The following is a 26,265-nucleotide window of genomic DNA, read 5'->3' as shown; positions in this document are numbered from 1 at the left end:
ACTTCTCTTCCCCCAGAGAGCACCCACAGGAGGGCTGACAGAGACTGGGATGCTCAGGTTGATTTGCTCCCTTCAGTGCACCCACCTCAGCAATTCCCAGCTTTTCCGTACTCCTGGAGCCCCCTCCCAGGAGCTGCAGATCTGTTATGTGAAATCTTCTCTCTCCAGTGACTTATACTCGCCTCACTTAGCATTTGTCGACCTGCCCGGTGACATCCTCAATCCTGAACTAAACCTTGGCTTTGCCAAATTGTTCTTTACGGGGCTGCTCTCAATCTCCCTTTCTACATCTCCTGAATTTTTCATGGCCTGTAAAGAAGGATTGTCTTCTGGAGTCAAAGGAGATAGATGAATTAAAAATGAGGAGTGAGTGGAGCTGGGTTATAATAGGTCAAGTTGCTGCTTTGGGGGTTTTATTTGTGTAGAAATGTGAAATACAGCAAAGAAATTTCGCTGAGACAGCCTGGAGGAACCTGAATGTAAAGATCTCAAAACCCAAGTGTAGCACAGAGATGAGGAGATCCCTTCCTCTGTGAATCATCAGGGGTAAAATGTGGCTTTAATGAAAATCAGGGCAGAATGTGGCTCAGGATGAAATTTTCATTCCCAAACTAAACCAAAAAGAGGTTAAATGTTTGTATTTTACCTCTTGGCACCTCCCAGTTACTGTCAATATGTGGCACCATACGGAGTGTGACACCCTGTGCCACAGGATGCTCCTCCTGTTGCAAGATTTTTTTTTTTTTCCCCTAATGTCAAAACATTCTTAGTCTGAGAAATCCCAGTAGATGAAGGGATTGGAAGATCCATATGTTTGGGGAACGTGCTGTGAAATGTAGTTTTTGTGTGCTTGGTGTCCTCTCAGAGATGGAGGTGAGCAAGGAGTTAACTTTGAGGCAAAAAGTATTAAATGCTGCAGTTCCAATGTTGCTGAAATCTGAATGGTGTTAAATCCAACTGCCTTTGATGTAGCACACCAGTGGAATTGGGAATTGAGGCCACTGGAGTGGCATGAAGAATCAGGGGACAAGGCAGAGCTGTAGAGGAGGCAGGGAGGGAAGGGAGTCCCAGCCCTGGATTCTGCTGGCTCTGCCTGGTGTCCAGGTAACTTTGGGGCGCTCCCATGGCTGAATCTCAGGGGCAATACCTGCAGACAGGAAGGTCCCTCTGTGACTTGCAGCCTCTGGGAAAGGAGTGAGTTTTGGGTCACCCCGGGAGCACTTTCTGTGGATTTAGGCTCCTCATCTCTCTGAAGTTCAGGCCTGTGACTCCCCTTCCACTGATGCTCCCGGTTTTGTACTTGGATGGTGGAGATAATGATGCTGGACTTGTTTATGAAGAGAGCTGAGATTCACAATTCGGAATGTTTCTATCTCTGAAGGAGACATAATTAATTTCTTTCTGTCATTACATGCAAAATTCTGCAACAGATGGACCAGTATCATCTGGCAAATAATTCACCTGACATTTCCCTCATCAATCATTAAACAATTGGTTCAGTTCTTCATTGTGAAGCCAGCTCTAAATCCTGTTTTATTCCATGTTTCACAGCATGCTGGTGGGATTGGGCTGGATCCATGGGAATCAGGGGGGACTGACTTGGGGGATCTGTGAGCAAAGCACTCCCCTCCTGTCTGTCATCAGAGAATTCCAGACTGGATTGGGTTGGAAGGGCCTGTAAAGACCCTCCTCCATCCTCCCACTGTCCCAGGCTGCTCCAGCCTGGCCTTGGACACTTCCAGGGGCAGCCACCGCTTCTCTGGGAATTCCATCCCAGCTCCTCACCAGACTGACAGGGAGGAATTCCTTCCCAAAATCCCATCTAACCCCGCCTCTTGTAGTTTGACGCCATTCCCTGTGTCCTGTCACTCCAGACCCTTGTCCAAAGTCTCTCTCCATCTTTCCTGTCTCCTTGGAAGGTCACAGTTTGGTCACCTTGAAGCTTTTCTTCTCCAGGCTGAACTGATGCCTTTTGGGGCTACCTAAAAACAGAGCCAGACAAAATTCAGGGAATAAAAAGCATTTCTATTTACTGAAGGGCCTTCAGGTACATTTAGGGCAGACAAAGCCCCCCAGGGGCTACACCCAAAAATGGACGGCGGCTCACGGGTTTCACACTTTTGTAAGTTTGGTCCATTGGCATGTTGGGGTTCATCTCCCAGTTCCAGCTTCAGGTGATGAAGTCATTGAGCCCAAGTTTGCTGCCCCCAGGTCACTTTTGTTTCCATCTCTGGGCCCCGAGGCAGTGAGGTGTCCTTGGTTCCCAGCCTGGAGAGGAATTGTTGTGTCTGCCCAAAATGGGGAAGCAGCAGCTCCCAGTGAGTTTGGAGTTCAGAGTTCTGCACTGAAGAACTGCAGGGTTACAAATAGATGGAAATAAAAAAGCTGAAATCCTAAGGCATCTGAATAATCCCAGTTTTCCCAGCCTTTTCTCCCAGCAGAGCTGCTCCATCCTTTTGAGCATCCTGGTGCCTCCTCTGGACCCTCCAGCAGCTCCGGCTCCTCCCTGTGCTGGGCCCCAGGGCTGGGGCAGCTCTGCAGGTGGGGTCTCACCTGAGCAGGGCACGGGGCAGAATCCCCTCCCTGACTTTGTGGAGAACTTTCCTGATGTTCCATCACTTTCTGGATACCCAACCCCCTGCCCCAGGACGCTGTGTTGGCTCTGTGTGGCTGCAGGACAGGGGTTTGTCACAGCTGACCTGGGTGAATCCTGCCGCCTCATTAAACAGCAGCAGCCAATAAATCCTTTTTTTAATAGTCTCTTGAATTTTTAAATCTTGGAATTGCTAATGCCCAGGCTGGGGATGTATGGAAATGGATATTTCAAAACTGGGCCCTAACTTTAAGCAGGGTGATTTGGATAAATGATTTCACTTTTCTTCCACCTTTTAATTAAAAGCACTGTGGCATGGGCTGTGTGCTCCAACACCTTCCTTTAATAAATGGTGCCATTAACTTCCGGGGATTACTCCAGATTAACTCTCTCCTTTCTGGGGTTTCCTCAGCTCTTTGCCATGTGAACACAGCAGCTTTTTTGCCTTTCCCCCCTCTCTGTCTTGCATCAGTATGCGCTGCAAACTCGGGGGCTTCTCCCTCCTAAGCAGAGATAATGAGCCCAATATTAATTCCACTCCAGCTGCTGCAGGCATGTAAATGAAGCTTTCATGTGTCCAGCCAAGCAGCTTGGAGCCTCACCCGAGCAGCAGGAGCAGGCAGGGAGGTGAGGAGGAAAGAGAGGCAAATGCAGCCAGCAGGAATTCCAATGTGCAGAATTACAATTTCCTACCTGAATCAATGCCGCTGTTATCTGCAGAATCCATGATTGTGGGGCCGCTTCTCCTCTTCCCCACCCGCTGGGATTGGCCATCGTTGACCTTTTAACACCCAGACAGACCCGGGCAGCCCCTCCCCAGTTTTTCACCATGTTGGCTTCAGTCTCCTGAAGCTGTGTCCACATCGTGCATGGGCTAATTAGATCTGTGTCTCAGCAAACCTAATTAATCCAGACGCACTCCTGAGCTGGTGTGACCCTGTGAGTCCTGGCAGGAGCTGGTCCATGGCTGATGTGAGGCCGATGTGACCCAAGTGTCTCTTGGTGGTGTTTTTAAGAAATCTCACGCCCTTTGTGGGATGGGAGGGAAATACTGACTCTTTGTATGGCCTCTTGTAATCCATTTCTGCTTTACCAACACGCAGAGGCTTCGCAGAGCTCTAGGAAGGAAAGAATCGGGTTTTGGGTCAGGCTTTGCCTGTGTTACGGTGCAGTAAGGAATCGTCTGTGGCTGGAACAGCAGGAGGATGGACAACCCTGCGCTGCTGTGGGAAGCAAGCCCCGTTGCCCACACCCTGCCATTCCCACTGCTCCAACAGCCAGCGCCACCCTCCCGGTGCAGCAATGGGCTTGGAACGGCTCCAGCGGAACCAGAGGCTGAAGGAAAGCACAGTTTAACTTGCTGAGTGCAGCCCCAAGGGGCTGAACGCCGGCAGGTTTTTATCAGGGTCTTCTCAAACAGAAGCAGGTTTGAAATCCATAAATCCCTGTTCCATAGAGTTGAGGCAGAAATGAGCAAGGAACCTAGAGAAGCTGTGGCTGCCTCATCCCTGGAAGTGCCCAAGGCCAGGCTGGAGCAGCCTGGGACACTGGGAGGGGTCCCTGCCCATGGCAGGGGTGGCACTGGATGGGCTTTAAGGTCCCTTCCCACCCAAACCATTCCAGGATTCCATGATTTGTCCTAATCTTTGATGATGCTGGAATCCAGGTGCCCGTTTTCTTCACATCTCTCTTTCTCAGTTACTAGGGGAATGGAGCTGTCCAGGTGACTCCCTCATGGATCCTTTTCTGGAAGAGTTGTGTGGAGGGGTGAAAGGAATCACCTCAGAGTTCTGGGGGATTGATCTGGGGCTGCATTTGAAAGCTCAAAAGGGATTCTCTGTCATTATTGTCAGAAAATAAAAGAGCTGAAGCAAATTTTGCCAAAGTAGTTGTGGGACAATTAGGAGATAACATGGAGGAAAAAGAGAGTCCCCCAAAAATTTGTATGGGAGAGACCCAAGCAGGTCCTGAGGAGCTGTTTCAGTGTGTGCTGAGATGATGGAGATAAAGACAAGGTTCTGTATGTGATTCTATGAAAAGCCCATCAAGCACGTTGCAGTTGTGACGGGTACATCCAACCTCTCAGGTAAATAAATGTGGTAACTGGAAATATTTCCTTATTACAGGTTCTGGAGCACCTGTAATTACACTCAAATAATAGACTAAAACAGTTTTCTCAATAGAATAAATAGAAATTTATATAAATGTGAGAAAACATTATTTACTTACTGGATTTTGTTTGCTGTCAAAGAGCTTTTTCCTGGATTTTTTCTGCAGTGCTGCTGGATTTAGTTCCGCGTGAGGAGAAGACCCAGGTTAGACATTTCTCACAATGATTCTGTGTTTGTTTTGATTAAATTCAAGGATTCCACTGATAAACCAGCATTTCTAGGGGCCAGAGAGGTCACGGGGGTCTGGTGCCACTTCCTCCTGCTGGGGAACGTCTCCCAAGGTTCCCGCCCTGCCAGAACCCAAAATCCTGGTCCCAGGAGGAGGCAAGGTGAGAACAGACAGGGGAGGGATTAGTCACAACACAGCCCGAAATAGAACCTGAATTTCCAGGTTCATCCCACGCTCTCTGCTGAGGGATTTTATTTTTCACTGTGTGTCTTCCCATCCATTATTTCCTGATTATCTTTTCATATTGCTGCAGGTCAGCATTTTTAGGGTGTTCATAATCACAACTAAATATCAATATCCAAAATTTATGGATAATTTCCTATGGTGGGTCCTTGCCTTTTTTTCCCCTCAAGGCCTTTCTTGCTGAGAATATTTCTCTCACTCCATGGGAGAATTTAATCCCAAATGGGGAGCTGGACAAAAACCTGCTAGGATGGGATGTCCTGTAATCTACCTTTCCTTGGAGTGCCTGTGCAGAATGGAGGAGTTCTGCAGATTAATAAGAAAATATTTTCATTTATCAAGTTAGAATTAAAAATAGGTGCTGCCTCATGCATTTTCCAACAGTCTGACAAGTTTTTTACATGTTAAAATTCCCTTTACACATTTTATGCACAACATTGAAAGGGCCTCAGTCGAGATAACCCCTCACAACTTTGCCCAGGTCTTATAAAGCAGAAATCAGGATTTTAAAAAAATTACTGAAAATGAGTAATTGGCCTCCTGAGTATAAATACAGTCCATTTCTAAAGGACATTTGCTTGTGTTAAAATCAACCTTTCTCTTCAGCTAAAAAAATAGATTTCTGGCACTAAGGAAGTAATTGCCAGTGTTGTTTGTGTCACAATAATTTATTAATCTGGAAAGATGAAGACACTGCCCAGAGGTCGTGGCTGACCTGGTAATGAGACCATCAAGCATCCCCATCAATAATTAACCCAAGCACATTACTGGGGACCTTTTATGAGCTCCCCTTCCTGGGGCATCTCCAGGTCCTTCATTATCTGCACCATTCGTGTGATGGGAGATTCCCAAAGGCAGAGCTGCACCTGAGCCATCCATGGGAATGTCTGGGGCTGATTCCCAAAGGCAGAGCTGCACCTGAGCCCTCCATGGGAATGTCTGGGGCTGATTCCCAACTCTGCACCTGAGCCCTCCATGGGAATGTCTGGGGCTGATTCCCAGCTCTCTGCACCTGAGCCATGCATGGGAATGTCTGGGGCTGATTCCCAACTCTCTGCACCTGAGCCATCCATGGGAATGTCTGGGGCTGATTCCCAACTCTCTGCACCTGAGCCATCCATGGGAATGTCTGGGGCTGATTCCCAACTCTGCACCTGAGCCATCCATGGGAATGTCTGGGGCTGATTCCCAACTCTGCACCTGAGCCATCCATGGGAATGTCTGGGGCTGATTCCCAACTCTCTGCACCTGAGCCATCCATGGGAATGTCTGGGGCTGATTCCCAAAGGCAGAGCTGCACCTGAGCCATCCATGGGAATGTCTGGGGCTGATTCCCAACACTGCACCTGAGCCGTCCATGGGAATGTCTGGGGCTGATTCCCAACACTGCACCTGAGCCATCCATGGGAATGTCTGGGGCTGATTCCCAACTCTCTGCACCTGAACCATCCATGGGAATGTCTGGGGCTGATTTCCAGCACTCTGAACCTGAATTCTCCATGGGAATGTCTGGGGCTGATTCCCAGCACTCTGCACCTGAACCATCCATGGGAATGTCTGGGGCTGATTCCCAACTCTACACCTGAGCCATCCACAGGAATGTCTGGGGCTGATTCCCAGCACTCTGCACCTGAATTCTCCATGGGAATATCTGCAGCTGGAGCATCCAGTGCCCGATCCCGGCAGGGACAGGAGTCCAGGGCAGTGTCCTCCTGACTCCTGAATATTTCAAAAATTGAAGTCTCCACAGCCCCTTTGGTTGAGCTCCCTCACAATAAAAAGCTTTTATTTCACTTTAAAATCAATTTCCAGGTTTCAGTGTGTGCCCATCACCCCCTCCATGGCTCTGGGCAGCTCATGGGGTCTGGCTTGGACATCTCTGCTCCTTCCTGGCAGTTGCTTGGATGAGATTCCCCTGATCCTTCTCTTCCCAAGGCTAAATCATCCCACCTCTCCTTGCCTGATGTGCTCCTGATTTGATCTCAGTCTCTATCCACATTTCTAATTTCAAGCAGAGAGAAAAAATTAGAATTAACCTGGTCTGTAGCTAAAACTTGAACAAGGATGGAGTTGTTTTTCCCTCCCCAGCCCTCCCTGGGAATGCAGAGCTCTTGGGAGAAGATCTTTGAAACCCTCAGCACAGGCTAGGAATTGGGAATTGTGTATCTGGCAATGGGAGAGGTTTGGGATGTGTGGAAAAGGGAATGATTAGCATTTTCAGAGCCCTGCTGAAGTTGTTGTGTGACCCCTCAGTGTCTCCTGTTAGCAAAGATGATGATCACTGTGTTTACCTGAAAGGCATAATTAATCTGAAGTTAATTGAGTAATTCTGTATTTAATCTGTTATAACAGAGAATTCGATTGACTTCCTGAACCGATCAATTTCTCTCCCTCTCTCAGATTGTTTTGGGTCTTTGCTGGTAGTTTTTAAGCATTGTCCAAACCCAGTCTGGCTTCCCCTGCAGCAGATCCAGCAGCTCCCTGCGTTCCCCCCTGGGAGAGGAGAGATGTACAATTCCTAAGGGATCAGCCTATCCTATACCAGCACCAGGATTAAAAAAAAACACATTGGAAAAGTCCAGCAAACACCTTTTTCACCTCCATTAAACGCGCCCGGTGCCTAAACAATTGCCATTGATTTTGTCTGCTCTGGCAAACACGAATTATCCTGCAATCATCCCAGCTTCCAGCCTGCGCTCCCTGCCTTGGGTATCCAAGTGGGAAAACGCTGACGTCGCCACGCAAACACGAGAAGTTTGAGGCGAAGGAAAGGTGGGGATCTCCCTGCTTGGCAGGAAGTGCAGCCATTTCAAGTAATTGTTGCCCTTAGAGCTTATTTAGCACCCTGCAAGCTCAAAACTAAATAAATTACTTTCATTTTTTGCTTTTGCTTGTGATTTCTGCTAAATGGCTGCTTCAGGGGCCAGCAGTGCCAGGCCCTCAGACTGTGGCATTGTTTGATTTTATGCAAAACAGGCACACACAGCAGAATCTTGAAGGGGCAGTGACTTTTGGCTCCAATCCATTTCTGTACCAATCCATTTCAGAGCCAGGCTGGGTGGCTGAGTGCGGGCTGAGTCCTGGAGATGCAGTTATCCAATTATCCGATTTGGGATAACAGGGATTTCCTCCATGGAGAGGACAGGCATCACTGGGACTCCCTTTTCTGGATAAGGTGGTTTATTTTTTAAATGGCTTTATTCCCATTTTCCTGTTCTCTTATATTTTTATATGGCTTGGATTTCCTGTATTTAGTGACTTAACAGCTACTTTGTGTAATTTCCTTTTCTTTACTCCTTTGTCCTACGATGTCTCTCTCTGCAGACCCTTTTTATATTTAATTCTAAAAGAGTCCTATGAAATATAATGGCCTGGAACTGCGTTGTCCAATCTGTTTATCCTGCCAGAAACACAAGGCTCATTCCTGGAAGGGGGAGGAATGCCCACTTGTCATGGAGAGGGAACAGGAATAGGATCTGGAGTGAAAACCTCAACCCCAGCAGGTTTCACCTGGGTCCTGAGCTGAAAAGGAGCTACTCCGAGAGTCTCTCCCATCCAACACGTGTTGCATTGTTATTTTCAAGTGCAGTCCTTCTCCTACAAGAGGCTTCTTGGGTAAATCTGAGGAAGCAAATTGATTTGGCAAGGAGCTGAGTGCCCTTGATGTCGATGGGTGTGAAGAATGCTCAGCCTCTGGAAAGGAGCTCTGGATGAGGCTTTAACCTGGCTGGGAAGAGCTGGGATAATGAGAAGTGGCAGGGCAGGATTTCCTGGTGCTGCTCTTGCTGTTTCCTTCACGTGTCAAGTCTCCTGTGCAAACCTTCTCAGCTTTTTTCATGTGGAGTTGATGGTCAGCCCAGGGGCTTGCAGGAGGTCTCTGCCCTCTTGGCCATCTGGGTCCTGAGTTGAGGGAAATTGGAAGATTCCTGTGAGTAGCAGCATAAGGGGTACAGTGACAAGGGGGGAAATTTAAGAAAGCCTTTCTGAGTTCCTGAACAAATAGAAACCACAGGAAAGATTCACGTGTATGGTATTCCAGACTGTGCAGAGAAAATCATTCTATCACCCAGATAGATTTTTCACAGACTTACACAGTCAAAGCCAGAGAAGTACATTGGTTCAATGTCCACTGGTCCCAAGTTACACAGATCTTAGTATTTGGTTTCCTATTGGTTATTGATCCCTCTGCCTTCAGTGGAAATTAGGTCCTCATTCTTTGTTCTCTTATTGATCTTTTCCCAGACCAGGTGTCTCCAGCCCACCAGGAAGGATGTTGGGGCATTGATGTTCGTGAGTGGTCGCTTATCGCTTGTGCACCCTCAGGCAGCTCCAGTCCACAGGGACCTGAAGCTCCTCAGGCCTTGCCCGTGGAACAGAGCCTCTTGAAAATAAATGTCCATTCACTTCCCCCTGGGCAAACACTGACAAAATCCCTGATGAAGTTTGTTAAGAAATATTAGAAGTTGTCTCATTTCCAACAGCTGGGCTACAAGAGAGGTGAGCCATGGGTGGAATGTGAAAAGGCACCGTCTCAGCTCAGCAGATTTGTTGTGACACTCTGGGCACATCAGTCCCTTGAAGTTTCGGTTCCTGGTCTGTCACATGGGACACTCCTGTTGCCTCTGCATCCCTTTAGCTCCCAAATACTCTGTGTCTCTGAGAGGCAGAGGAACAGCCCTGATGACAGCATGTCCTGCACCCAGAACAAAACACTGACAGGGCATGAACACAGCACATCCTGCATCCAGAACAAACACGGCAAATCCTGCACCCAGAACAAACACAGCACATCCTGCACCCAGAACAAAAACAGCACATCCTGGATCCAGAACAAAACACTGACAGGGCATGAACACAGCACATCCTGCACCCAGAACAAACACAGCACATCCTGCACCCAGAACAAAAACAGCACATCCTGGATCCAGAACAAAACACTGACAGGGCATGAACACAGCACATCCTGCACCCAGAACAAAAACAGCACATCCTGGATCCAGAACAAAACACTGACAGGGCATGAACACAGCACATCCTGCATCCAGAACAAACACGGCAAATCCTGCATCCAGAACAAACACAGCACATCCTGCACCCAGAACAAACACGGCACATCCTGCACCCAGAACAAAAACAGCACATCCTGGATCCAGAACAAAACACTGACAGGGCATGAGCACAGCACATCCTGCATCCAGAACAAACACGGCAAATCCTGCATCCAGAACAAACACAGCACATCCTGCACCCAGAACAAACACAGCACATCCTGCATCCAGAACAAACACGGCAAATCCTGCATCCAGAACAAACACGGCAAATCCTGCACCCAGAACAAAACACTGACAGGGCATGAGCACAGCACATCCTGCATCCAGAACAAACACGGCAAATCCTGCACCCAGAACAAAACACTGACAGGGCATGAACACAGCACATCCTGCATCCAGAACAAACACATCATGTCCTGCACCCAGAACAAAAAACCAACAGAGCAAAAACATAGAAAAAAAAAAACAAAAAAACAAAAAAACCGCCAACAGAGCACAACCATGGCACATCTTGCATCCAGAATAAACTCAGCACATCCTGCATCCAGAACAAACACTGTGTCTTAGGTTACAATGTAAGATGAAAAGAAAAGTATGTTTCTGTTGCCATCTGTTGAAAAGCAGGTGGGGCAGTGTTCTTTATCTCTTCCATGACCAATCCTCCCTCCAGGAGATCTCTTCTGTTCATGGCCCCTGAGTGTCCCTGCCTGGCTGAGAAAATTCCATCATCCCATGGGGAGAGGCTCTGCCCAGGGGAGCAGCCAAGCATTCCTACCTGGATACAATCTGAGGCTTGGAACACCTTGTGTTATATATAACACAAGCAGCCATATCCACTGAATTCCCAAAGGACAAGAGCTCCATAACCACCCCTGGAGCTCCAGAGGAAAACTCCAGCCTTGTCCAGTATCCTGCTCCAGCAGAAGCACAGCTGGCCCTGCAGGAGGGCTGAGCCCCCATGGAATGGCACTGCTGCCACCACCCTGACCCACAGCGTGCCAGAGCCTGCTCTGACTCCGGCAGTGTTTCTGTAGTGCATTTATTTTAATTTTCCTATTAAATTGTATTTCTGACTTGGGATCTCCCAATGGTTTGCTTTCACACTAGTAAACACCGACACGAACACACCCAGAAATCCAGAGGGGTTTGCTCCACTCGGGTTTTAATGCACCAGCCCAAGGCAGAAGTCATGAATTGTTGACAATTAAACACTTAGCACATGAAGAGCTGGAGATAAGGACTTGGTTGTGAGTGCTTTCATCAATAATTCACAGGACATTAGAGCCTCAATGTCAGAAGTTGTACTAAGCACGCCCTGACAAGGTACTAATGAACCTGCTCCAGCCATTACATGCAAATTGCTAATTTATTCATCATTTACCAGTGGTGGGGAGAGGGGGAAAAGGAAAACCCCAGGTGTGAGTTCTGCAGCCCTTGGAACAAAGCTGCACAGGGGCTGCACTGGCAGCAGCTGATTCCTGAGCTGTGGATGTGTTTCATCCTTGGAGAATGAATCCAAATTAAAAGGGCGCAAGGGAATGCAGCCTAGATAAATTGACTCCGAGCAGGCCTTATCACCAAATCATCCACTGGAGCTGAATGTTAGCAGAGTGAGGCACTCCTGCGATCAGGAGGATGGGGAAAACCATGGAGTTTTGGAGCCCCAAAAACCCACCCTGAGCTGGTGGTGTTTAATCCTGGGATTTGGGGTGTTACCAGTGCCTGGTTCACGTGCCTCGCACCAAAGGCAGTTTGGTCCCTATGAGAGGGAAGATGTGGACTGGTGTCTTCACAAACGATTTGATGGTTGTTAACATCTTTGAAATGGGTCTTAATCTCTCTACTGACTTTGGGCAGCAGGTTCCTTACCGGGCCCAGACAGCTTGGCTCTTGAAGAGACAAGGGTCTGCACAAGCCTGCACTTCTGAACTTTGGGGCAAGCCAGTAGGTTCAAGGGGGCATTCCTTCCGGGCACCTCAGCCAGTGGGGAAAGGAAAAGCACAATGGGCGTTTAGGATGAAAACAGGAGTTTAGGATGAAAGGGAGGCTGCGCGCCCCAAAACCCCGAGAGAGAAAACCCTGCGGGCGTGTGCCCCGGTGGGCTCTGTCCCTTTATTCAAATGAAATTGAAGGACTGCTCTGTCTCCTTTGTGGACATAAACCTCTGGGGTTTGTGGATTTTCCTGACACCTATAAAAACATTCATGAGGAGTTTAAAAGCATTGATGAGGCACAGATATTCCCAAACCCTGCCCTGACCCTGCTGGCTGCTCTGTGAGTGGGGAAGCAGGACAGGGACATTTCCTGGTGTTATAGATACATATTATAATATTGGCTTTTCGCGAATACTAAAATGGATTTATATGTGTGGTGTTAAAGTAACTTTGTTATAAGATACAGTTTTCATTTCTGTTGTTAATTAAGCTCAGTGCAGTAGCTGTGTAAGCGTGCCTGTGTTAAAATGCCTGCTGGGCTGGGATAACATCCCACGAGCACAGGATGAGGACACCTGCACAGATCTGCCAGCCATCAGCACTCACCCTCTGGAGGCAGTGTGGGCCAGGGCCCAACAACTGCGGGGGATAGAAAAGGACTAAACCCACAACCAGGGAATGTGCATGCTCTAAAAAGGCAGAGCCAAGGAGGAGCCGTGCTAAACAGTTCTTGGAACACGTAAACTACTTTGGGGAAGAGTTTACTGTGCATAAGGGCCTATGAATGTGCAACAGGCTGATGCAATAGAAATGGGATATAAAGGGTGTTTCCAAAATCAGCAGGTGTGCCCTTGGCTGAATGCCAAGATGCACCCGGCCGTAATCTTTGCTTTATTGTCTTTGTCTCCTATTGTCCTTTATTAAACTTTTAAAATTTTCACAGGAGAGTGAGCGTGTTTTTCACACTGGGGCTTTCAGTGCATTCCTGTCCCACTAGTAAAGAAATGTGGGTGAAAACCACGGTGGTTTCCATCAGTTCGGCTCTCACTGGGGTGGCCCTGTCTCCAGAGGGGCCAGTGTCACCCTCATAGGGTCGTGACAGCCCTTCAGAGCAGAAAATCCCAGAAATGTGGGGCATTTTGGGGGGCAGTAACTGTCCAGTGGGATTCCGGATGGATTTGGCTCATGCTGCCACTGGAGGATGAAAGAGTTGATCACTTTGGAGAAATTCACTGTGCGCACTCACCTCCCAGCCTGGCTGGCACCATGGAATTCCAGAGTGGTTTGGGTTGGAAGGACCTTGAGTCCCCCCCAGTGCCACTCCTGCCACGGGCAGGGACATCTCCACTGTCCCAGGGTGCTCCAAGCCCCACCTGGTGTCGTTCTTCTCCCCAGTGAGTGTTTGGAACAGACTGGGCAGGAGAGGAGTGACCTGAGAGGGTCCCAAAACATTTCTTCCCAGATCATTCCCTCCCCAGATCAGCCCTTCCCAAACCTCCCTGCTTTTTGTCCCTGGTAGGCAGAACCAAAAACTGATTTTCAAGGCAGGTTCTGATGCATCATTGAAAAATAATCTCATTTAGGGAGAGAAAAGAGTTGGATGACCAGAGAAGGGGCAGGAAGAGGAACTTGGCCGAAGAGCAGCAGCGCAGGAGCTCCCAGCGGCTGCTCCACTGCTGATCCTGTGAGGAGAAGTTACTCAGGGTTGTAAATCCCCGGTAAATCTTCTTCCCACACAGGAAACACAAGCGTGTTCTTCTCTCCCTTGGAGGCAGCTTGGGAGAGTTGCTGGTGCGGGTACCTGTGGCAAAGCTGGTGGAACATGGAAACATCAGTTATTGTTAATTTTAAAGCATTTTTGCATGGAAAAAAAATGGGGAGGATAGAAATTCTAAGCATATTTTATACTATGTGTATACCTGTGTGTATATGTGTATATATTTTTATATATATATACCCATGCATATGTAAAATATTATAAATATAAAATATATATTTTTATAATAAATAAATAAATATACAAACCTAGATGTAATAAATATAGAAATCTATAACAAGTAACAGATAAATATGGAATATAACATATCAAATATGATATATAAAATACTAATATAAAATTATGTTTGTGAATATATATAATATATATTTGTGAATATAAGATATATATATAAGATATATATATTTATATATATATATTCCTATATATATTTTTCCACAAAAAATATATATAAATAAATATATGAAAATATAAATATATAAATATATATATTTATATATATATATCTATTCCTATATATATTTTTCCACAAATATATATATAAATAAATATATAAAAATATAAAATATAAATAAATATATTTATATATATATATAAAATATATAATAATAAATATATCTATAAATAAATGAATAAATAATGTAAATAAATAACTACACACAGACATTCATATATAAAATAATCACAGCTCAAGATCAAACCCTTAGCCCTGTCCAGACCCCTTTTCGTGGCAGAGGAGCCACAGAGCCCATGGCCTCCGCCCTTGCCAGGATGGGTAATTTCTGTAGGTGACCCTTGCTCAGGTGGGAGGGAGCTCTGCCAGCTGGAGCAGGATCAGCTGAGCACTCAGAACGTTCCTGGTCTCTCTGGGCAGGGATCTTCACCTCGCTGCCTGCTCCAAGGAAATGGAACCAAACCACTAAAAGCCTTTGCCACCTCCTCCTTTCCATGTGTTTTTTAGCTCAGAGTCCCTTATTTATGCCGATTAAAACTTCCCCATTTCTCCTCCTTTGGCAAATGTTCAAGTGGGTCTGTTTTCTATTTAATCAGAAAATGTAAAATAAAATAAAAAAAAAAAAAAAAAAAGGTGGGGGTGGCGTTTGTGCTGCAGAGTGAAAGCTCCCTTGGTTCAGCTCAGCTCCTCAAGTTTTCTGCCTTGGAATTTGTGAAATTTTCCATTAGAGCATCACAGGACTTTTAAGGCAGCAAAATGATGTCCACCTTTTGGTAGGAGGGTGGGGATTTTGAGGGTCAGCCAGTGGCAGAAGGAGACCTCATGGCTGTGCTGCTCCAGCTCTTGCAGGATCCAAGGATCTGGGAAAAGACATCCTGGAAATGGGTGCAGTTCCCGTGGACATTGCTCTGCTCACTCCCGGATCTGGCAGAGTTTCAAATGGACCCATCCTGGAGAATTATCAATCCGAGATGGAATAAATAACTGCACACTTCAGCCTTTACATTTATTGGGAATAATAAATATGGACTCCTGCTCCAGTGCTCCTGGCTGTGATGCAGATGGGGTTAACTGAGATATGGGAGAGGTATTTTCAACATTACTTATGATAATTAAGTTCTGAATCTTGTTTGAGGGAGTTGTGTGTGCTGCTGTCCAATCCAGAATAAAAATAGTGATTAATGATGATATTTTTCATATGCAAATGAATATCTGATCTATAGGTAGCGACAAATTGTCATAACAGAACGAACCAAGCAAGGTTTTTTATTCAGAAGTGAATATTTATGCAGTGTGGGTGCAGATGCAGTCTGGATGCAGATATAGGGGAGGACAGGTTGGTTTCTATGGATTGTTTTGTGGATTATTATTTATTTTTCGGAATGGAGTTGAACTCCTGGCCCATCCTGTGTCCCAGTGTTTTTCCTGCTCCTTCAGAGGGCTGGATCCTGGGGCTGGCCAGGGGTGACTCCATCTGGGATGGATTGCAGGGGCAAGCAGTGAGCCAGGAATGAGGAACTAGGATGGAAGGGCTGGAATCTGACCTTGAGATTTGTGCAATTTTCATTTTTGGTACAGAGTGGGATCGTCAGTGGCACACAGACACCCCCAGAGATCCAGGCTGTGGAATGCTGAGCAGGGAGCTCCTGGGCCACAGTGGGAAATATTTTAAATATTTAAAAATCAAATAACACACGATGGTTGGCTCATGCCTGACTTTATAAAGCACTGCCACCATTTTGGCAGCTGAAGTAGGATTTGGGCAGGGAGTTGTTCCCCAAATAACTGATGGGGGTGTTTAGTACAGGGAGGGATGGAAATGGCACAAATATCCAAGTTTTAGGAGCTGTTAAAGCTGTTCAGAACAGTCCAGTGCTGCCCTCTGAGCAACCCGAGTGTGCCGGAGCCAAAATGGTCCCTGTGGGATCCTGGACCTGCCCTGAGCATTCAGCTCCTTGCAGCTTCTGGCTAAAGAGGCTCCCAGGCCCAGCTCAGGGAGCTCCTGCTGCCCCTGCCCTGTTCCACATCCCTCTGACACCCTCCTGATGAACTGGGAATTGGCCCAGCCCTGGTGAAATGGGAATTGAGCCAGCCCTGGTGAAATGGGAATTGAGCCAGCCCTGGAGAAATGGGAATTGACCCAGCCCTGATAAACTGGGAATTGGCCCAGCCCTGGTGAAATGGGAATTGGCCCAGCCCTGGTGAACTGGGAATTGAGCCAGCCCTGATGAAATGGGAATTGACCCAGCCCTGATAAACTGGGAATTGGCCCAGCCCTGGTGAAATGGGAATTGGCCCAGCCCTGGTGAAATGGGAATTGGCCCAGCCCTGGAGAAATGGGAATTCAGCCAGCCCTGGTGAAATGGGAATTGAGCCAGCCCTGGTGAAATGGGAATTGGCCCAGCCCTGGTGAAATGGGAATTGACCCAGCCCTGGTGAAATCAGAATTGACCCAGCCCTGGTGAACTGGGAATTGAGCCAGCCCTGGTGAAATGGGAATTGACCCAGCCCTGGTGAAATGGGAATTGAGCCAGCCCTGGTGAACTGGGAATTGGCCCAGCCCTGGAGAAATGGGAATTGAGCCAGCCCTGGTGAAATGGGAATTGAGCCAGCCCTGGTGAAATGGGAATTGACCCAGCCCTGGTGAAATGGAAATTGGCCCAGCCCTGGTGAAATGGGAATTGAGCCAGCCCTGGTGAAATGGGAATTGTCCCAGCCCTGGTGAAATGGGAATTGACCCAGCCCTGGTGAAATCAGAATTGACCCAGCCCTGGTGAACTGGGAATTGAGCCAGCCCTGGAGAAATGGGAATTGTCCCAGCCCTGGTGAAATGGGAATTGAGCCAGCCCTGGGGCCCTGGCCAGCCCCAGCCAGAGCTGACACCTGCGGAGGTGTCACAGCCCGGGTCCCACCCTGGACCCTGCAGGATCCCGGCTCCTGCTGCGAGAGCCACGGGAGAGGAGCTCAGGAGGAAAAAAGGTGTCACTGATTCTGCATCTTCAGTTCTGCCTTGTTTATCAAAGTCAGTGTTTTTCTGACTAAAAGGCACTTAGATTTAAAAAGAAGAAAATTACAGGCTACGAGGCAGGGAATTAACCCTGTCCCAGCCACAGCAGGACACGGAGTGTTTACATTTGGAGTTGCTGCCTGCAGTCAAATCAAATGCCTTCTGTGGGGATGATCGGTGTGCTCGCGGCCTCTGCCCTCGACCCTATACCAGGACTGTCACTTTTAACCTGCAAACCGTCCTTTTCCTGCCTCCCCTCCCCCGGGAATACAGGAAAAAAAAAAGAAGAACAGTTTAGAATTTGCCCAAGCCGAATACACAGGTCAGGTGGATTAGAGCAAGCTCAGGTTGGCAAATCCCAAGGGGAGCAGATGTTTTGTTTGGCGTCTCTGCCTGAAAATCCCACACCATAAACGTTCCATAATCCAGGGGAGACGGAGGGCTCTGGCAGGGGAGGGTGGTGGGCAAGGCAATGCTGCGTCTTTAATTTTCTTTTCCGAGGGAAGCAAAGTCTGCAGAGCCATGACAGCCTCGCTTGTTCAGCCCTTAATGCGCGTTGGGTTTTCTCCAGTGGAGGGCACTCGGTGCTCCACAAACTCCAGCCTCGGCACCAACCAGCTCCGGAGCATCACCGCTCTCTGGAAAGCCTCGGAATTAGACCAGAGCTGCCTCTCAGCACAGCTACAAAACACTTTAAACCCGACCGGTTAAATGGATAAACCGAGCCTGCGGGGCTGCTGAACCGGGCTCTGGCATAGCACGGGAGGCCCTGTCTGCTCCGGGAGCAGGACGAGGATGGATCGCCGTGCCCGGCAATGGCAAGAGGCGGCAGAATGAGGGATGCGAGGCGCCGGCAGAGCTTCGGTCCTTCCTCCCAGAGAAGTTGGTTCGTCTCCATCGCCCGCTCCGGCTTTTCTCGCCGATTGCCACTTAACGCCGCCGGTTCTCTGATGACTTCCACAATGGCTCTCAGAGCTTAGAGTCCCTCCCTACCCCCCCACACTCCCCCCATCCTTCGTCCTGTCTTCCCCACCCCCAACCCCTTCCCTTATCCTTTCCCTTCCTCATCCCCAAAATTCTCGCTGGTCCTCTCCGGGGAACTTTGTGGGGTTCCTGGCAGGCACGCTGGATGGCGGCGGGGCGAGCGGCAGCCGCGCTGTGACATGAAGATGCTGATGGTTTAGAGCGAAGGAGCCGGTTTTGGAAAAGAGAGAGAGAGGCGAGGGGAAAGCGAAAAAAAAAAAAAAAAAAAAAAAAAAAAGGGAAGAGAGAGGAGAAAACAGCTGGAGGAAGGCGAAGGAGGACGTTATTGATGACAAAAGGATGGGTGAGTGAACTTTTGTGGTTTGTTTGCTGGCACAGCTGCAGCTGCGGGGTGGATTTTGCAGCTGGATTATTCGCCGGTGGCGGCGGGGGGGGCACCGGGAGCAGCAGCCAGCGGCGCATTCCGCTGCCAGGTGACTCACGGCACTTGCCATTGCATTTTTAGCCCTTGTCCCCCGCTCCAGGCACGCACGCACCTTTCCTCCCGCAGTGGAGCCCACGGGTGGGTTCCTGCCCCGAGTGAGGGGCTGGCCGGAGCAAAGCCCCTGTGCCGCCCGCCCCCGCACGGGCACCCGGAGCTGCTGCTGTGCCCGACACCCCAAAATTCCTGCCGGCTTCGCCTCCCGATCCCCCCGGCGCCGTTCGGGCTGCCGTTAACACTTGGCAGGATGTGGGAAGCAAAGGGGAGGGAGGGGGGAGTTGTTTCTTGCATAGGTGGTTTTGAAGAGGCTGAAAAGATGCCCCCGGTACCTCTGCTACATTTCCAGCAGTCATTTGCCAGTCGGGGTTTTTTCGGAGTGTGACAGGTTTATTCCCCTCCTTCCTTCCCCCCTCCCCAGCCCCCGAGTCTCTAACAGCGAGAACATATTTCTAGCTGGCTGCTGCTGGCAAAGAGAACGGAGCAAAAAAATGAGGATTTAAATTACAAATCTACCCATTAAAGTGGAAGGCAGGGGCATTCCAGATCAGGAATTATTTTTGCAGATTGCCTCTTGGTTTAAAATTGGATTAAAGACCTGCAGCACTGGGTTGGTTTTTTTTTATGTGTGTGACAAATAATAAAGTGATTATTTATCAAGGAGATATGAGCCCTTGAAATATTTCCTGTTGGAAGAATGCATTTTCATTCTCAGCAAGACTGCAACTCTGGAGGCAGCAGCCCTAAAATTATTCCAGGCGTGCAGATGGGTGTTGGGGGTTCTGACACCCCCTCCACGCCCTCTCATAATTATTCAGGATTCTGTATATTCAATTATTACATACGTCCTCACATCCAGCACTGCTGCTGTGTGACAAACAGGACATCTTAAAGGCAAACCCTTAAAATGAATCAGGAGAGGGGAATTGAAATAGAAATAGAAATATCCCCCTTTAAACTTTCTGGGTTTGCTGCTATCTGGAAGGGTTGGGGTGGGTATTTTCATCATCTGCTGGATTAATTCAAATTAATAACTGTTTAGGTATTCACAGCCATATGTGGGTGAGCTAAATGAACATGGGTTAAGGCAGTGGTTCATTTGAAAGGAATACATCTTCTACCTTTACCTGGCACTGGGGTCCCGTGCCAGCATTCCTGGTACACGTCTCTGTATGGATGAACTTCGTTTCTCTGCATCTGTTCTTGTATTTTAGGTACATAAAACTCACGAGTTTTACTTAAACCTACTCTTAAACCTGAATCATTCAGCGCAAAAAGTAAGACCTTTACTTAGTGCCTCATTTTACAATAAATACAGGTTATAAAGATGGATCAAACTTCAGGAGGAGCAGATTTCACTCTTTCTGGGGTAATTTTGGGGGGATTAGACTTGCAGTTGCTTTTCCTTGAGGAGCACGTTGAGCAGCACGTAGGAGCAGAAGCTCTGGCTCATTTCCTCTCCAGCACTATGGAGCATCCAGCACAGTGACTTGACAAATATGTTTATTGTTCAAACCTCAGCATGGAGCGCTAAGGACACCCCAGCTCCTCGGAGAGCCGGGGGACAGGAGCGCAGCCGGGAGGGAACAGGCTCCTGCTGCTCCTGGGGGACCCTGAGCCCCACCAAGGGAGCCTGGTGGTGGCGGGGGCAGGAGAGACGGCCAGGCAGGCACTCCAAGGACGGCGATTTGCACCACAAAGAGCCGAGGCAGGAGGCAAACAGGTTGTCTCCCAAATCCCCCTCCGGGCTCGGCTCAGGCTGTCCCCGAGCCCCCGGTGACGTGGTAATCTGGTAATTTACCTGCCAGGCTTTCCAACGGCCCTTTTTCCTTTCGGATCTTGCAGGTCTCCATGTAATCAAGCAGCGGGGAGGCTCCTGGGTGCTGCTGGGGCTGCTTCCCCTGGCGCTGCTGGCGGGGCTGGCGGGCGCTCAGCGAGCCTGCCCCAAGAACTGCCGCTGCGATGGCAAGATCGTGTACTGCGAGTCGCACGCCTTCCGGGACATCCCGCACAACATCTCCGGCGGCTCCCAGGGCTTGTCCCTGCGCTACAACAGCATCCAGAAGCTGAAATCCCACCAGTTCGCGGGCCTCAATCAGCTCATATGGCTTTACCTTGACCACAACTACATCAGCTCTGTGGATGAGGATGCCTTCCAGGGGATCCGCCGGCTGAAGGAGCTGATCCTGAGCTCCAACAAAATCACCCACCTGCACAACAAGACCTTCCACCCCGTGCCCAACCTCCGCAACCTGGACCTGTCCTACAACAAGCTGCAAGTGCTGCAGGCGGAGCAGTTCAAGGGCCTCCGCAAGCTCCTGATCCTGCACCTGAGGTCCAACTCGCTGAAAACGGTGCCCATCCGCGTTTTCCAGGACTGCCGCAACCTCGACTTCCTGGATTTGGGCTACAACCGCCTGCGGAGCTTGTCCCGCAACGCGTTCGCCGGCCTCTTGAAGCTGACGGAGCTCCACTTGGAGCACAACCAGTTTTCTAAGATCAATTTTGCCCACTTCCCGCGGCTCTTCAACCTCCGCTCCATTTACTTGCAGTGGAATAGGATCCGCTCCATCAGCCAGGGATTGACGTGGACCTGGAGTTCCTTGCACAACTTGGATTTATCAGGCAATGACATCGCAGGGGTAGAGCCCGGCACCTTCCAGTGCCTGCCCAATCTGCAAAAGCTGAACCTGGATTCCAACAAACTCACCAACATCTCTCAGGAGACCATCAACACGTGGATCTCGCTCATCTCCATCACTCTGTCCGGGAATATGTGGGAATGTACTCGAAGCATCTGCCCCCTGTTTAATTGGCTTAAGAATTTCAAGGGAAATAAGGAGAGCACCATGATCTGTGCGGGCCCCAAACACATCCAGGGCGAGAAGGTGAGCGACGCCGTGGAAACCTATAATATCTGTGCTGAAATCCAGGTGGTGGCCACTGAAAGGTCCTACCAGGCCCCCAAAACCCCCCAGAGACCCGTGTTCATCCCCAGGCCCACCGTCTCCAAACTGGAAAGCCACCAGCCGACATCTGCAATGCCAAGCCCTTCCGCAGACGTCCCCACGCCCGCGGTGGAGCCGGAATACGAGCACGTGTCCTTCCACAAGATCATCGCGGGGAGCGTGGCCCTCTTTCTCTCCGTGGCCATGATCCTGCTGGTCATCTACGTGTCCTGGAAGCGTTATCCCGCCAGCATGAAGCAGCTCCAGCAGCACACGCTCATGAAGAGGCGCAGGAAAAAGGCCCGGGAGTCAGAGAGGCAAATGAACTCCCCTTTGCAGGAATATTACGTGGACTACAAGCCAACAAACTCTGAGACCATGGATGTATCCGTTAATGGATCTGGGCCCTGCACCTACACCATCTCTGGCTCCAGGGAATGCGAGGTATGAACCATGATCCTCCTAAAACCATTTCAGCTGCTGGGAAGGAGAGGTAAATGTTCGAAGCTCTTGAGGTATCTCTCTATATTATTAGAAAGATTAATGAGATTTTGCTTTTGGTTTTTTTTTTTTCCTGCGTTGGGGTTTGCTCTGTAGAGGGTTCTCTCATGTTAAATGACAACAGGCAGGGAAGGGATGGTGATTATTTTGAATAATTAAGACTTATTAAAAAAGCGATTAAGTTGGAGTCAACAACTGTGATAAAGGCATCTGGAGTGTTGTTCTCCTCCTGTTTGCACCCATTTGATGAGCTGTGGCTACAACCGAATCCTATTTTTAATGGATTGGTAGATACAGAGGAGCCTATGAACCTTTTCTGGTTTAAAACTAAATATGAAAACCTCCTTTCTCCAGACCCCACATCAAATCTTGAGGGGTTTGTGGCCTATTTAATGATGATGCCAGAGATTTCCTGCATTTTTGATCTGGTTCAGGAGCAAACCAGGGGAGGACAACAGGACTGCAGCAGGATCTTGGAGTTGTTTTCCTGGAGCAGAAGGAACACAGGGGCTCCTCTGGATGTGAGCCTCTGTCAAACAGCACATTTGCAAGTATCTGGGTTGGGAGAAGGGGATTCCAGGAGGGTTTAATTTCATTTCAGTGATCAGTAGAGGCTTAGACAGCCCTGCTGGAGTTGATTTCCACAATCTTCAGGATTTGACTCAGCAACACGGGAAACACAATCAGGAAAAGCTCTCAGCACTTCTCTTCTGTTGTCCAGCTTTGCAAAGAAATTCCAAATGGCTTTGTTGCTCTCCTGGCAATGACTCCACTGCTGTGGATGCAGGAATGGGTTTGCTTGGAATGCTGCTGCTTATTTAGAGCTGGCAGAGGAGGATTTGCACAATTCCATTGCAGTCCTGATCATTTAATGCTGCTTGTGATGTGGCACCAGGTGGACTTTCCTTCCTTGGTCGTGGATGTTCTACCTGAGAGTGTTCCATGTGCCTGTTGGAGTTTATTCCCACCCCTTTGTGCAGGCTGGGATTGGCTGTGGGAATTGTGAGCCCTGGCTTTGGCACCCAGGTGCTGTGGGAGGTGTGGTGAAGATGAGCAGAGGGGGATCTGCAGTTCTGGGATCTGGATTGCTCAAAACACAGTGTTTTCATTCTCTGACAGTGGGGCGCCTCTGAGAGGTTTCATATTTGGCACCTGAAGTCCTCAGGTGGTTTTGAACTGTGGAGTTTAAGGGGAAGGAAGAAAAATGCCTGGTTTGGGGTCGCTTTCTCTGGAGCAGTGCTGTCTTCACAACAGAGAACCACTTGCCACGTCCCTGTCATTGCTCCGGGAAAACGTAGAATGAAGGTGCGCGGTTTGGTTTGTTCTCTGTTACCAGCACAAGTGGAGCATGAGTGATGTTCAAGTTATTTTGAATTTCCCCTGGCTGTCACAGAGAGCATTAATCTGGCCTGGAAGGCTCTGTCCCCTAACACCACTGAAGTTTCACTAGCTTGACTGAAATGTTGTTTCATTTACTGCGTGGTGGGAAACAGACAGATGAATGCGCACGTGATAACTGAGGATCCAGGTGATGGCACCACCACCCCTAATGCATTTGGGATCTCAGAAGACAGGCGTGATGTTTGGGAGGCTGGGATTTGGATAATTCAGATGACAGCGGGCAATTCCGAGGTTCAAGAGTCCTCCCAGGTGCAGCAGCGTGGGGTCAGTGTGGTGCAATTCCCCCAGGTGGCCGCGGTTGTTGCACACAGCATTAAACACCAGGGGACCCCAGCTCACCTGGCTTCCAGGTGCTGTGGCAGCACCAGGACGGTGTAATTTGGATTAAATGAAACCGATGACAACTCTTCAGGACTGGGGTGGGGGGGGTTGTGGTGCCCTGGGTGTAAATCAGACCGTGCAGGACGCCCCAGAGCCACGTCTGACAGGTCACTCTGTGTTTGTGTCCTTACTGAACATCCAGTGGGTCTTTGCACACTGTTAGAGACTAATAAAATATAGAGAATGATAAAGACTTCAGGAGCTGGAAAGCAGATCGTTGGAGGCACATGTAGCAACCCAAAGCCCCCACTGAAATCCTGTCTTCAGCTTGGATTTGACATTCTGCGTCTCCATAGCTACAAGGTTCCACTTGTAAAAGGAGAGATATTCATTGTACAGCACTTAAAAATGGTAAAAAAATCCCTTGTAGAGTCTTCAACGGTGGAAAGGGTTTGTGTTTGGTGAAAAAAAATAGGAAATGGAACCTCTCTTTATTTCCTAATTTACCCATACTTGTGGAAAACTATTATTTTGTGCAGGTGTGATGCAGCTCAGGCGCATCCTCTCCTGGGGCTGCCTGGCTCATTCCCTGGGCTCAGCCTTAGGTTTCTCCCAAAAATAGAAGGCCTCAGAGGGGAGAGGAGTGCCTGGATACCTGTGTGAGGGCAGGCAGGCTCCAGGACTCATTGATTGATTTTACTTCTTTTAGCAGTTGATTGATTTTACCTCTTTTAGCATTATTTTCCAAAGCATTGTCTGCTTTCATGTGTTCTCCCACCATGCCTGGGGGCAGCTGAGGGTCCAGAAATGGTGTGATTTTGGGAAAGGGTGATGGATCCGTTCCATTTGAACTGGGAAAGGAACGAGGTGCCCGATCAGACTCTGCTGTGGGTGCTGGGGTGGGGTCTGAGGTTGGGCGAGCAGAGCTGGTACCTTCACAGGGATCATCTTGGGTGTGGAAGCATCCAGCTCATCTCATCCATAAACCACTCATTTTCCATGGCAGAACTGGCCTGGGAATAATGTGCTGAGGTATTTCCACAGGTTCTTTTCTCCGCAGCAGCTCCAGGGATGGAGCTGGTTTAAAATTCTATGAGGTTTTGAGCATTCAGCAGAGGCCCGCAGGTGCGAGCTGCCCTGGAGCAGGGCAGGTGCAGCTGTGCTTTGTGGGGCTGCTTTTCCCAGTCCCTGCTTCAGGAATGACTCTTTGTGCTGGGGGAGGGAGCCAAAGGCAGGCTGGCTGCAGACAGGAGTGACTTTGGCAGCACTGGGATTATAATCACTGACACCTGGCCTGTGCTCCTCTGTTTAGTCTCTTGGCAGGGCTCGCTGAAATAACTGGATGCTCCTGATTTTGGCTCTGGCCATCCAGTTAGCAGAGTGCTGCTCCCTCAGCCTGGGATTTGCTTTGTGCGTCTCCCTCCCTCTCACTTTCCCGTTTATTTGTACATTTGCTGGAGATCTGGAAGCTGTAAAAAGGGATTTCATAAAGCCAGCTATGGTATTCTGTATTTCATGCATATCACACTCACAGAAGATCTGAGAATGGCTCACTGGAAGGTGCTGTGGGGAGAAGGAAAATGTTTCTGTCTCCTGGAAGGTCATTGCTGTCCCCTTTCCCCGGCTGGCAGGGACAAGACAAGCAACAGGCAGACAGGTGAACAGTTTTTTTTGTGTGAACTGAGCGCTCTGAGGTCGCTTTTTGCACCTCTCCTTCTCCGTGTCTGGCCACATCCCGTGGATAAACAGCCGCCTGCTCACACACAGGGACAGCTCTGCTGTGTTTTCCACAGGAGTGAGGACAGGGCTGGGTGTCACTCGTGTTCACACGTTTTAAACCAGACACACCGAATCACCTTCAGCTGGAATTCTGCTCCTTCCCCTCTCTCCACTGGGAAGAAGTGCATTGATAAAGGAATTAAACGTATGCAGGCTTGCTGGGCTGCTGCAGACCTTCTTCTGAGCCTAATTTAAAGGAAATGTTGGCATGCTGGTTTTATTATTTATTTATTAAACATCATGGGGCTGCTTGGAACAAGAGGATAAGCCAGAATAATTTCCATCTCCAGAGAGGGTTTAGGGTGAGGTTCCAGTTCTTTAACTCAGCATTAAAAGGGGTGCCCTGGGGGTTCAGCCTGAGCTCAGGGGGTTTTGGGACCACATGGGAGAAATCACTCAAGGACTGCCTGAATTTTACATTTTTAATTTTTTTTTTTTTTTTTTTTTAAGAGCA

The 26,265-nt window shown here is 48.8% G+C and overlaps 1 protein-coding gene across 4 annotated transcripts in view; it reads left to right on the top strand.

Moving 5' to 3' along the window:
- The first annotated feature begins 17,958 nt into the window (after positions 1–17,958).
- Positions 17,959–26,265, top strand: part of LRRTM4 (leucine rich repeat transmembrane neuronal 4) — a 226,024-nt gene continuing 217,717 nt past the window's right edge. For 2 of the 4 annotated variants that reach the window (XM_053966596.1, XM_053966595.1), the window contains exons 1-2: positions 17,959–18,726; positions 20,707–22,253. In XM_053966596.1, the coding sequence (XP_053822571.1) occupies positions 18,723–18,726; positions 20,707–22,253 (1,551 nt within the window). In that variant the 5' untranslated portion in view covers positions 17,959–18,722. Of the gene's footprint in view, positions 18,727–20,706; positions 22,303–26,265 lie in introns of all 4 variants that reach the window. The other 2 variants (XM_053966597.1, XM_053966594.1) reach the window with 2 other exon arrangements.

Source organism: Vidua chalybeata, chromosome 28, assembly GCF_026979565.1.
Source record: "Vidua chalybeata isolate OUT-0048 chromosome 28, bVidCha1 merged haplotype, whole genome shotgun sequence".
Classification (NCBI taxonomy): Eukaryota; Metazoa; Chordata; class Aves; order Passeriformes; family Viduidae; genus Vidua; species Vidua chalybeata.
This window is presented reverse-complemented; position numbering and strand designations above follow the sequence as displayed.